This window comes from Mastigoproctus giganteus, chromosome 14 (assembly GCF_048544385.1).
Source record: "Mastigoproctus giganteus isolate SK-2022 chromosome 14, ASM4854438v1, whole genome shotgun sequence".
Classification (NCBI taxonomy): Eukaryota; Metazoa; Arthropoda; class Arachnida; order Uropygi; family Thelyphonidae; genus Mastigoproctus; species Mastigoproctus giganteus.
Window position 1 is genome coordinate 115,958,785 of NC_143588.1, and position 14,568 is coordinate 115,973,352.

General features: G+C 35.5%; 1 protein-coding gene across 1 annotated transcript; it reads left to right on the forward strand.

The window, feature by feature from the left end:
• Positions 1-3,280: 3,280 nt before the first annotated feature.
• LOC150075615 (uncharacterized) lies at positions 3,281-12,510 on the forward strand. The gene is made up of 2 exons (XM_090388350.1): positions 3,281-3,389; positions 10,789-12,510. The coding sequence occupies exon 2, from the start codon at positions 10,942-10,944 to the stop codon at positions 12,475-12,477; it is 1,536 nt and encodes a 511-aa protein (XP_090244476.1). The 5' UTR covers positions 3,281-3,389; positions 10,789-10,941; the 3' UTR covers positions 12,478-12,510.
• Positions 12,511-14,568: the final 2,058 nt, after the last annotated feature.

The window sequence follows — 14,568 nt, forward strand, 5'->3', positions numbered from 1 at the left end:
AGTCGTCAGAAGAAGCTGAAATGACATCGGAGGCGATTCTCAAACGCATGTCAAAAAATGGCTTTCACCATGTTTTTGATGAATGGTAGAAAAGTTGGTGTAAGAGAATTTCATCAAATGGGGTCTATTTTGAAAAGGACCATCAAAATGTGGATGATTAATGACATCGGACAAAGGTATGTTTTAAATTTTAAATTGAAAAATAACTTTTAAATTTAGAAATAAACTTCTTTTTTTTTGTTACATACTGTAATCAGATAGAAAAATAATATTCCTTTTGTCCTCTCAGTCAGAAGTACAAAGCAATAAGCATGACAGAATAAAGATCTAAGGAACACAGGAGAGAAAATATAGAAAAATATGATTTAACCCCAGGGGCTCACATCTGGTGAGTATGGGCTTGGCACACCCAGGGTCCTGAGCTGGATATCATCATTCTTCTCTTATATTGTAATTCCCTTCTACTTCTCTCTCTCTCTCTCTCTCTCTCTCTCTTGGGGTAACTCGGGAATTTTTTTTTTTTTTTTTGGCTGGTGCAGCATAAGCCTCAGGCTTCCTTGCACCATATAGCTAATAATAATAATAATGAAAAACTAAAATAATAGTAAGGGAAAGGCGCCGTTACCAAACTTTTTAGCCCGAACCACCAGGTGGGAAACGTTGCTGTATAAAATGAAACTGAACTCATGAAAGAGAAAAGAAAAAAAATAATAATATTATCAGTCTCTAAAAGAAATGAGAAAGCGCTGCGAATGTCAATATTGCACAAAATTGTTAATTTTTGTCACAACTGTGATCTGAAGTGGCTATGAATAAAACCTGCTATTTCAAATAACCTGTGACAAAGGAAGTTCAGTATATGCTCAACTCCACACACTGGTTTCCGTGCTTGTATTCGTTAAGGGAAGTGACGTAGTGGTCGTCTTGCCACTTCCTGTTTGTAGATTTTATCCAGCATTCATGTAAGCCACAGAGAAGTAAGAAGTATGTTACTTTCTGATGTCAGCAATCATTTGTAGTCTGCGTGTGTTCTTACTTTGATAATTTGACAGTTTCTTATTGAATGTCTTTTATTTATTTAAGATTCAATCGCAGCGTTTCACATAGGGTGAGTTATATTATTGTGATTTCTGCATTGCTTGAGTGATTAATGTCTTACTTTCAATTACTGTGTATTTTGGAGTTATTTGGTGAGTTCCCCTTTAAATGAAGAAACAGCAAATTAAAAAAAAAAAAACGACACCCATTTCTTTCTAAAAGTGAATAATAATGGCCTTACAGATTTTTTTTTAGTACACTAAAAAAAAAATATTCATATATGTACTGTATTGTATATATATTTATTATAAAGTATTTAAGGGCAAAGGTTTCATGCTACGAGGTAGAATGACTAATATGTAGGTTAGTGCAAATGCATCATTTTAACATAGCTATCTACCAAAGTAGTTAAATTAATTAATTAAATTGGCATCGTTTTGGTTATATTTCATATTGCGACTGCCTTCACAATGAGTTGCCATCCGCTGAGAATAAATAACAATAGTCTTCTCCACTGGTGAAGTGTTATTTATTCGAGGTAGTACAATACCATGGCAACTCGTTATGAAGGCAGTCAGAATATGAGATAACCAAAATGATGCTAATTTAATTAATTAATTTAACTACTTTGGTAGATAGCTATGTTAAAACGATGCATTTGCACCAACCTACATACAGTAGACTCTCGATTTTCCGGAATAGACGGTAAAAAACAGATCCCGGATAATCGATTTCCCGTTAATCCAAAAATACAGAGATCCCCGACATACGTAAGAGTAAGTTCCAGGACTTCTTACTTGTCGAGTTTTACGTAACTGGGGAATGACTAGTAACATATTGCTACTATATTATTATTGACAAATTTGAATTCAGTGCGATACTTGTTAATCTTTGACCAGTTTCATACATTCTTATTATTTTAATTTTCTGACCTAACTCGATCGCTTTCCTTTTCTTCATAGATTTATTAGTAGCGCTGTCACTTATTCTCTTAGTCGGCACCATGATAACGGTCAAAACGAAAACTCACTATTATCATCCCACGCGAGCCCATATTTTACTAAAGCACATTTCTGGAGGTCAACAAAAAACAATTTGCACTTTACGTTTTTATTCGGCGTTTCTGTTAGTGCAGTTCATTATAAACGGGTAGTAAACTGGATCTTGTTGCATTTGCGATGTTACCGATAGATGGAATTCTGTGGATTTTTACGTTATTATTGTGAAACGTGTGTCCCCTTCACTGAAATCTTCAGTCAGTCGTATTAAAAAAAAAAACCGTAAATAATTGTAAGAATCTTCTCTTTTTTACTTGTGCAATTTGTGCGTCCCGTGATCGTCGTTATTGATTGCTTATTATTATTTACATAAATCCGCAGTTGTGTAAGTCGGGGACTTACTGTATCGAAATGGCAACCTACGTAAAAAATATAGCGATAGATAAAATAACTTATCACGTACTACTGGTGTGTCCAATACGATGCATCCCTCTATTTTTTGCGATGTCGACTTTAAATCTAATAGCTTCCCTTTATTCTTGACAATGTCGCGTATGGTTTGGTCACCAACGTTATAATGGTTCATTAGAGATTTAACGGATGCACCGTTTTCAAACTTTTGAATAATTTCAAGTCTTTGTTTAACTGAAAGTGCAACTCTTTTGCGTTTACCCATCATTTTTGCGATTTCTAAACAAACAAACAAACAAAAAAAAATTCGACGTCCCTGACATAAATAACGAAACAAAATAATAGGCACATTAATCTCCAAATTACGACTTATAACGTCTTTCAAAACGTCTGTTTATACTTATAGAATAGAATAGAATAGAATCTTTAATTGCAGCAATGATAGACATACAATTAGTCCCGTCACGGCATGGTGGTGCCAGGGGTTAACAAAACAGTTGTTACTTGAATTTTATTATTACTTCTATTATTACTTACTATTAATTCTAGTTATTACTTGAATTTTATTATTACTTCTATTATTACTTACTATTAATTCTAGTTATTACTTGAATTTTATGATTTCTGGTTGATTTTTTTTTTTTTTTTTTTTTAAATGGAGTCTTGAAGTGTCCCGGTTAATCCGGATCCCGATAAATCGAGAGTCTGCTGTATATATATTTAAAGAAGTTCGGACTTATGAGGGGACGCTGCTTATATGCGCACTGAGTGAAAATAATCGCTTCTTGTGGAGTTGAATGATCAGTAATGCTTCTGCGACATAAATATTTACTAGTAGTGTGTTGGTAGCAACTCTATACTTAACATTTTTTTGCATTTGCAATCGCATTTTTCTATTCTGCTTCACCACATCTGACAAGAGCTCGTAGCTACTTGAATGTGGTAAGTTTGTTGACATATTTTTGAACTTCGTTTAGCGTTTTATCTGCTAGTGACCGGGCGAGTGACCAAGCTATTTTCACGTTACTTGTCACTTAACTCGTTACTTTTTACTTGTCACTATTATTTTTTTTTTATAAAACAGCAAAAAAATTCCCCTATAAGTGAGTAAGCATACATATACAATGCAGAAGCTTATTAATGAAACAGTACCCCAGGGGCTCACATCTGGTGAGTATGGGCTTGGCACACTCAGGATTCTGAGCTGGATATCATCATTCTTCTCTTCTTGGTGACTCTCTCACTCTCAGGGTTGCTCTGGATTTTTTTTTTTTTTTTGGCTGGTGCGGCATAAGCCTCAGGCTTCATTGCACCATATAGCTAATACTAATAATAAGAAAGTAACATCCCATAAACGTACATTTGTACACGATGAAATTACAATAAAATTATTTGTATATGTTATGTTATATTTTGAAGACTAAATGAACAAGGCATAATACGGTATGGGTTAAAATTAACTATATAATATTGGTGTAAATGCACCACAGTTTACCCATAAATTTAACTACATAAGTAGTGTAAAACCATCGTTTTGATTTTATCTCATATTGTGGCTACCTTCACAACAAGGTACCAGGTGTTGCACTACTTCGAATAAATAATGCTTCTCTAGTAGAAGAGAATACAGTTATTTATTCTCAGCGGGCACCACTCCAGATGCGTTTCGGAGCTTGTTGGCTCACTCATCAGTGGTCGGGCACTAATAATGCTGACATGCCATCACGGTTGCGAAGTTAATTCCACAATATGAGAGATGCCAAATGTTGAAGATGATGATAATATTTTGAAGACTAAATGCACAGGGCATAATACGTTATGGATTAAAATTAACTATATAATATTGGTTTAAATACACCATAGTTTACCCATAAATTTAACTTTAATTTAACCGTTAATTTAACTGTGATGGCATGTCTGCATCATTAGGGTACCTGCCTGCCCACTGATGAGTGAGCCAACAAGCTCCAAAACGCATCTGGGGTGGTGCCCACTGAGAATAAATAACAATAGTCTCCTGTACTAGAGAAGCATTATTTATTCGAAGTAGTGCAATACCTGGTATCTTGTGAAGGTAGCCACAATGTTAGATAAAATCGAAACGATGCCATTACACTACTTATATAGTTAAATTTATGGGTTAACTGTGGTGTATTTACACTGATATTTTATAGTTATGTTATATACACCAACCTTAGATGTGCCTCCTTACAGAGAAATCAATATACAGTTATTTTTATTATCATTATTTTTTATTGAAACATGCAACCAGCTTTAAACCTTGAGATATTCATCTAAACACATAAAATAAATGTAAGGTACACATTAATCAATAATAAAATTTACCAATATATTAAATTAAACCTAAAGTGCACATCTAACATGAATGAAATTTATTCCTGCCAGTCAAAAAAATAAAATAAAATAATAAATAATATATATATAATTACTTTTAAACCTAGAGCTAATTCCAGAAATGGTTTAGATCATTTATAATTACTGTATTGAGAATTTTGACATTACAACTGATCAAATGCTAGTGTCATTGCTTTAGCAACTGTACATTACCCGTTCATTTTAATATACACTTTTATATATTACAAAGAATTTTGTTCTAATGGAGCCTAAACTTTTAGTTCTAATGTAGCCTGATTGATATAAAATAAAATAAAGCTTGCCTTCACATACTCGCCTTAATCGGCTGTTGATCTGATTAGAAGCTGTATTTAGCCTTTTAAAATTATTAAAAATAACGAATATGAAAACAAATACGAAAATCACAAAATAAGCAATTAAGAAATCATTAGAAAATAATAAATTGTTTCTTTATTAATTCAAATGAACGTTGATCTCCACTCATCGAGGACTTTGAAAGGATCAACATTCAAACGAAATGAACAAAATATGTAATCCATATACATTTCTGTTCTCCTAATCCAGTGATACGTAGCATATATGATTAATATCAATGTAAATTTAAATGCTAGATTTTGAAGCTTATATTTGATTCTTAAAGTAATGACATGTAGAAAATTATGGCCAAATTAAACCGTACATTGGACTTTAGAAACAAAGCCCTACATATATGAATAGTTTTACTATACCTTTACCCCATTTATTTTGGATGCCATTCTGAAAGTTTTATGCTCCTCGCTCTATCCAAAAGAAAGCAAGCAAGAAAATGTGCAAGATAAGCCCTTTTATACAGCGGAAAATAACTCCCCTTTTTAATGGTACTTAATTCTATTAGAAAAAAAGCCGATCCACACAATAACATATCCTAACATATTACAATTTGGAGAATAGAATGAAAAGAATTTTGAAAGGGAATGTAAAGTGAAGTACAAAATAATTGAGGTTTTATTACAACAAACTAAAATGCATATAAGATGAACTGAAATTAAAATTACCGATTATGAATAAAACATATTACTCTAACCTGAATGGTAGATCTTTCCACAGCACCCTCGTGGGTAATAGTAGAATCGGCATCATCCCCACACCTGGTGGAAAGGGACTGAGTTCAAGTCCTGTCAATGACGGGAGGAATTTTTATGGGCCTATTTTACAATGTGGCTGAGTTAGTCAGTCTCAGGCAAGGGTAGCATGGTTTTTTTCTCCTGGAAACTCTGGCTTTTTGTCCAGAAAACAAAATTGACCACAGAATATGCAATTTACAGACCATATACATGGAGCAATATGGCTGTATTCACTGGTGCTCCAAAACTACTACTACTGTTACATTTTCACAGTATAACAACCAAAAATGATCAAGCATAATAGCCTATACACATATTTACAACTTTTCAATGCAATGTGAATCAACAGCATAAAAACTGGAATTATGTCAATTACTAATTAAAAGATTTTGATAGTTAGGACTTAAAAAGTACTGTCTATTTTCTTATAATTAATTTATAGCAGTAGCTTAATTTGTCCAGTACTCACATCTTAATCCGTATTTATAACTTGAAGTTCATAAGAAAGATAAAAGTGAAAGTTTAACTACATTAATAATTAAGACTATGCCCAGGGGAAGAAGTGCACCACCTTTTTCTCCAGTTGTAATCCATAAAATCACTATGTAACTGAGAACCTAAAACGTATGTAAATGAGAAGAAACTAAAACCATAGGGTTAGAAGCCAAGAGTCCAAACTTAAGGCTTATGATATATTCATGGTCAGTTGGCTGAGTAGTATAAGTAAAGGTAAGATTTATGTAGTAGTTCTAACTCCCATGGTGCATCACGTTAAACACATGGGAATTTAAAATGTTCAAGGCTCGATATTGGTGAGAATGTGACTGGTCATCTCGTTTAATATTTCAAGTGACATATTACATCAAAACCATTCAGTTGCTGAGGCTTCTTATTGAAGTATCTTATAATTGGAATTTAATTTAGTTAGGGCAATAGCGGAGTCATTTAATGGTTATGATTATGACTGTACATGTTATGTGAATTCAGTCCCTGATTGGTTGGTTTCAAAACTACTGTAATGGTAGTATGCTCTCGTGTTTGCAGTTTTAGATGACCCATATTTTGTAGTGGTGCTACCTAATATAACAGGCATTGCAATGACATTTAATGAGATATATTATATTGTTAATGTCTTGTATTTTGTATTTGTCAGTCTCCTTGTAAGTACTAAAGGAGACTCCAAATTTATTATAAGAAGAAAATATTAACATAATGTCTCTGCCTGTGAAAATGTTACGAAGCTGTTTTGCAAACTGGCTGTGATATGGGAGAACAATCTTAGTGCACTGTGTAGAGTTCTTCTCGGTTACATAGTGATTTTATGGATGTCAACCAAGGAAAAAGATGGTGCTCTTCTCTTCCGCTGGGCATAGTTTTAATTATAATGTAGTTAAACTTTCACTTTTATCTCTCTTATGAACTTTAAGTTATAAATACGGATTAAGAGGTGAGTACTGGACAAATTAATTATATTAATTATTAATTTACTGGTTTTCAAATTTCATGCAGACTATATTGTTAAGCTTAATTTTTGGTAGTAATTTTGTGATGCAGATTAATGTTCATCAATCTTACGGTGTTACTGTCAGATATCCAGCCCAGTCTGAGAGTAAAGGAGTTGACTGTTTATATTTTTACAAATATGATCATCATATCTAAATTGTAGCCTCTGCATGTAATACTGGCAGGTGGCTTAATGACTACACCCTATGGTATTTTTTTGCTTTAACCTGTTCAAATCCTTTTAACAGCTTAAAACAAGAATTGGTTAACAATAGTATTCCAAAAGGGTATATAAAATACCATATGAGATTAGCAGTTGAACAGGTTTTCAAAGCATTGAATAGCTTAAAGCAAACATTGATTAACAATTATATTCTAGAAGGGTGTATAAATACTATATGGGTTGTAGCTATTAATGCTACCCATGCTCACTGTAAGACAAGAAACTTTGCCTTTCACGGGCACTTTATATTCCATTGTATCCATTATTTCCCTAGTTGTAAAAAAAAAGAATAAAAAGTTGCAAATCTGCAAGCACATTGTTAAAATACTTACAGCTCACTGTTTTCCGTAATGGACTATACCATATAGAACAGGGAACAGTTAGAGGAATGGTAATTTGCATTTGGTCAGCAAATCAGAATGATGAAGCAGTTGGCAGACGTAGTAAAGATATCATGGAGTTTCAAAAGGGCATGATTGTTGGAGCTCATGCATCGAGTGCTTCCATATTGGAAATGGCACATCTTATTTGTTGCTAACAGCTGACTATGGTAAAGGTGAACAAAGAATGGTGTCGAATGGGTGAAACCACCACCCGCTGACAGAACTATAAAGGATTACGCAAGGTTCTCAGTGAGCCAGGGTGCAGCACATTGTACGGGCTCAACGGCAGTTCACTGTGCAACAGTTGACATCGCAATATAATATAGTGAAAGTAAGATCAATATCATTGCGAGGTGATCTAATTGAGATGTATAAGGCCTTGAATGATTTGAGCAAGCTCAATGCTGATGGGATTCTTCCTCTTGCCCAGATTAATCACCTGAAGGGACATAAATTGAAATTGAGGAAAGACAGTTGTAGAACAGATGTGCGGAAATTTGCCTTTAGCCAGCAGGTGGTTGATTCTTGGAACAATCTTTCATCTGTCATTGTAGAAGTTTTTTTTTTTGGCTGATGGTGTATATAAGATTGCTTTCTTGCATCATATGCTAATGCTAATCTCAAATGACGATGCTTGTTGTTGTTGTTTGTTATTTGGTTTTTAGGAGCATTAGTAACTAAGGCCATATTACTCCGGGGATATGCGGTGGTCATTCCCTGACCTTTCTGCATCCTCCGTATTTGGCGGTCACTGGCTGGAACCCCAGTCTAATCAAGAAGCGTATGCTACGCACTGCTGCTCCTGCCCACCTGGCTATGGAGGCACCTAAATGACGATGCACTGCACAAGCAGATATATTGGGTTCCACTGCAGACAACCCAAGAGACTCTCTCTCTTCATCGCTGTTCATCGTCAACTGAATGATGTGGGGTCAACAACTTGCTGTTTGGACACTGGAAGACTGGAAACCGGTGTGTTGGTCGGACAAGTCTAAATACATGGTGCAACATGCCAACGGATACCTTTGTGTGTGGTGCAAGCATCATGAGTGCATGGTGCCCACTATCCAGGCAGGTGGCCAGAACAACAACACTACACTTACGCAAACTCGCACAACACTTTACATCTCTGGCCTCTACAGAGTTTGTACCTCTTCACAGTGATACATACGCGGAGTTGGAGGAGACCCTGGTGCCACTTGATTCTGAACACCTTACACTTATCCAAGTAGGTGGCAGTAGTTGCTGAATGTGGAATATGTTTTGCTAGCAAGAACTACACACCAACGGTTTTAGTTCTTTCTAGCAAGAACTAAAACCATTGGTGTTTATGGACCAACGTTTACTAACAGCACTTAAGACCACTACAGGGGCAGGCCCACCTTCCCCATGGTGTGGACAAGTACCCAGAATCATCCCTGGAGGGATGATTCTGTGTACTTGTCCACACATTGGTTCTTCTGCATAACCAAGTGGCCAAACACGAGAACACACACAATACACAAATCTACATTACTCACATATCTGGCCCTTTTTCAGTTGTACTGTTCTTAACAAAGATACAAGGCAGAGTTAAACTGATATTCTAGTAGCTGCCCTTTTCAAAAACACATGTCCATTGGCAGTGCTTAGGAGACTATGCACCCTGCCATGGTCTCTTAGGAGACCATGTCAGTGTGCAGTCTTGTGCACTTGTCCATTTTTTCCAGACAGAAACAGGATCTTCCAAGACAATGAGCAGTATCATTAGGCCTGCACTCTGCACAAGTGGTTCAAGGAACACAGTGGCGATATCACCCAACTTGATTTGCCTCTAAATTCACATCACCTCAATCCAGTTGAACACCTGTGGGATGTTTTGGAATGGGAAGAGAGACTTGTGGGCACACAACCATCATCTATTCTGACACTGTGGAAAGCCTTGCTGGAAGGTTGGCTGCAGGAGTTAATGCCTGGGTGAATAGTGGCTGTTGTATATGTGAACAGTGGTCCGACATGGTGTTAAGTAAGTGATTATAATTCAGGTAATCACTGAGTGTATTACATGCTGCTACTACCACATCACTTTTGGTAAGAATCACAACACATGCAGGGAATAGAAATGTACTGATAGTTTTGCCCTTGTGGTTAGCACAGTTGGTATATTCAGCGTTCTCCCCAAACCGGTAGGAAAAGACTTCATTTCGAATCCTGTCGATGATGGGAACAATTTTTATAGGCCTTTTTAGTATATATGGTGCAATATAGCCATACTTGCTGATGCTCCTAAAAGACTAATAGAACAATAGCAACAACTCATAGTGTTTTTCAAGTTAAGTTCATCTGGCAACATTGATAAATATTTCATTTATCAGTAAATTATTATTATTATGTAATCCTTACTTTGCACTCCCTTGAGAAGATCTCGTGACCCACAGGGAAAACACCACTGCATGCCACTGACTTAACAGGTTACTTATATAATAATTTCTCTTAAAATCACAAAAAACACAAAATTCATTTTGTGTTTTTTGTACAATTACATTTTTTTGTGTAATTATTGCATTCCAAATCATGGATAGCATAAGTTTCACTGTTAGCGATCTGTTAAGCATAAGTTATTTTATAAAATTTAATTTTATAGTTTTCTGAATAGTAGTGTAGAATATTCGTTTTTTTTTTGTTTTTTTTGTTTTTTATTTCATTTAATAGCCCAATGTAAATTTTGGATGGGTGTTTTTCAACATAATTTTAGTTTCTTTATTTGCTTTCAGAAACTCCATGGAAGACAAAATTATTATTCCAAGCCTGAAGAAGGGAAAAATATCAGTTGACAGGAATAATTGTTAAGGAGAAACTTGAGTTATCTTCATTAAAATGTTTGGTGTCATTCAAACCAACTGTCTAGTTAAAAAAAAATCATCAATATGAAATTCCTCAAAATGGATAAAGCCATAGAAACATTATTAAGCAGAATTCCTCTGGATGAACAGAACAACCAAGGGAAAGAGAGTACTTCTATGTCACACTTTCAGTTTGAGCAGAAATGCAATACACAAAATAAACTTTCTCAAACGAGAAATGACATAAAGCGAAATGTTGCTAATATTTGCTGGTACAAAAGCTACTTCAGAAAGCATTTCCTTCTTCAAAACCGAAAGAAGCTCTTTTCGTGTGGAATATGTTCCAAGTCATTTTCATATTCGTATATTCTTAAAGGACACATATCAGTTCATTACAAAGAGAACTCCCTCTCTTCTGAAACAAATGGCAAAACATTTTCAAGATCAGCTCCTCTAAAAGAATATGTATATGGTCATACTGAAGAGAAGGTATTCTCTTGTGATATATGTGGCAAGCTATTTGCAAAACCCCGGTATCTAAAAAAACATTCATTTCTACACACTGATGAGAAACCATACTCTTGCAGAACATGTGGCAAGGCATTTACAAGACCCGATTATCTACAAACACATTTACTAGTTCACAACCAACAGAAACGCTTTTGCTGTGAAATATGTGGCAAGAAATGTTCCCGATCAGGAGACCTCAAAAAACATTTATTAGTTCATACCCAAGAGAAGCCTTACGAATGTGAAGTATGTGGAAAGAAATATGGAAGGTCCAATGATCTGAAACAACATTTTTTACTTCATACGGAAGAGAAACCTTTCTCCTGTCCAATATGCAACAAGGGATTTGCAACACGCTCTTATCTTAAAACCCATGTACCAGTTCATTCGGAAGAGAAATCTTTTCTTTGTGAGATATGTGGCTCTGGATTTTCTATCTCAAAGAGTCTAAAGAGGCATTTATTACTTCATAAACAAAAGAAACCTTCATACTGTCGATCATGTGGAAAAGAATTTTTAACCCACAGTGAAATGAAAGTACATTTATTAGCTCATCGGCAAGAAGACCAATTGTCTTGTAAAATATGTGGAAAATTATTTTCAAGACCAAGCAGTCTGGAAATACATTTATTTCTTCACACTCAAGAGAAACCCTGGTGTTGTGAAACTTGTGGTAAGTCGTTCTCTACATCAGACAATCTGAAACGGCACTTATTAGTGCATACTGAGGAAAAACCCTTTTCTTGCGAAATATGTGGCAAGTCTTTTAAAAGAGCTGGTGAGGTAAAGATACACTTGTTAGTTCACACCAAGGAGAAGCCTTTCTCTTGCAATGTTTGTGGTAAAACATTTTCGATATCAGGTAATATGAAGAAACATCTGATAGTTCATACTCAAGAGAAACCACATTCCTGTGGAACATGTGGCAAAGCATTTTCAACATCACATGGTATAAAAAGACATTTACTGGTTCATCAGAAGAACAGAGAAAATCCTTCAGATGGGCAGTATATGGTAAGAAGCATGCATCAGATGTGTGAAGCTGTATTTGCTGATTCATTCAGATTTGACCAGCCTTTGGAGCCAGAGTTTTCCTTATATAATGTATAATTGTTAAAAGTTGAATGTTATGAACTCATAACTTTGGGGTGATTTCTCATATTTCAGATCAGAGTGATTCCTTGGATTTTGCCCAAAAATTTTGCTGTTTCATAACAGGAAGAAAAATACATTCATTATTCATTACATATCTCTAAATTATTTTGGACAAAAATTTTTGTGGTGCCAATAGGATTCCTTTTTATTAACTCAAAGGGTGTTTAAATTTCAAATGTATTTACAAGGAATAAATACCTGTTACATATGATTAAAGATTTCGTAATTACTAATTCATGGATTCTTTCCTGAATTGATCATGGGTTGTAATAATTTTTTTTTTTTATCAAGAATTTCTGATTATTTGTATTTAACATTAAGTACAAATAGCTTAAGTATTTTTTTTTTTGCAGCATGTTCCTGGATTTATCTGACAAATATTTTGCCTGCACTTAATATTAGGCTCTACACGAATAATAATACTGTCTTTACCCACCTTAAGGGCCCCGTGGGTAGCACAGTTGGAGGAAAAGACCTGAGTATCGAGTCTCGTTGATGACACAAATTTTTTTCAGGCCTTGTTCACAATGTGGTTGGGCTACTTGGTCTCAGGTGAGAGTAGCAATTTTTTTGCATTAACCAAACAGGAAATCACCACAACACATGCAGTTTACAGACAGTATGTATGGAGCAATATAGTCTAGGTCCCTGATGCTCCTAAAACCCTACTACAACAAAAGGAACAACTGATAGTTGTTTTCAAAGTTAAGTTCAGATGACTATGTTTTTTAGTTATTTAATTTTTTAGTAAATTATGTAACCCTTGCTTTGTGTCTTCTTGGCCCTTGTGGGTTGATAGAATTGCTGTCCACTCCAACCGGGTGGGAAAGACTTCAGTTTGAGTCCTCTCGATGATGTTAGGAATTTTTATGGCCATTTCAAAAAACAATTTACAGACAGTATATATTGAGCAATAAGTTATTGTATAAAACTTAATTTTACATGCTTCCTGACTAGCACTAGCCTTAGTAGAGGCATATGATGCAAGAAAACAAGCTTATGCAGCATCAGCCAAAAAAAAAAAACACGTTCCCATTTCACCCCTCCGTTTGTTCCAAGTACCTGTCCAGCTCAGCCTTAAATTTATTTAGGCTATCAACTTCCACAACAAAGAATGGAAGTCAGTTCCACCAACCAACCACCTGCTGGCTAAAGGCAAACTTCCGCACATCTATCCTACATCTGTCTTTCCTCAATTTGAATTTAAGTCCTCTCAAATGATTATTCTGAGCAAGAGGAAAAATTCCATTAGTATTGAGCATGCTCAAGCCTTTATACACCTCAGTCAGATCACCTCGCAGGTGCCTAGTCTCCAGACACTGTAATTTTCAAAATTTAAGCCTTTCTTCATAAGAGTAACCCTTTGTTCCATTCACTAATCTTGTTTCCCTTCTCTGTACTCGTTCCAACAGCTCTACATCCTTCTTAAAATGAGGCCTCCAGACCTGTATACAGTACTCAAGGTGTGGCCTGACCATTGCCTTATATAAGGGGATAATCACCTCCTTATCCCTGCTAGAAACATTCCTGTATATCATTGACAAGACACCATGAGCTACTCTTGCAGACCGTCTGCACTGCTCAGAAAACTTCATATCTGCCTGCACAATTACCCCCAGGTCCTTTTTGTTCTCTACCACTGTCGGTGTAGTACCACAGAGTTCATACATCACTCTGGGGTTGCTGCTTCCCATATGTAGAACTTTACATTTGTCAATGTTAAACTTCATTTGCCACCTCTCAGCCCATCCGCTCAACTTTTCTAGATCCTGTTACAGCAACGTACTGTCATTAGTGTCCTTAACAACCCTACCAACCTTCGTATCGTCTGCAAACTTGGACATTAAGCTTGATATACCATCATCAATATCATTTATAAATACAGAAAATAACAATGGAACCAATACTGAACCCTGAGGGACTCCACTAATAACATTAGTCCACGATGAGCAGTGTCCATTGACTACCACTCTGTCTTCTCCCACTCAACCATCCCTTTATCCATAGCAGCAATTTGCCTCCAATGCCAACTGATTAGACCAGGAT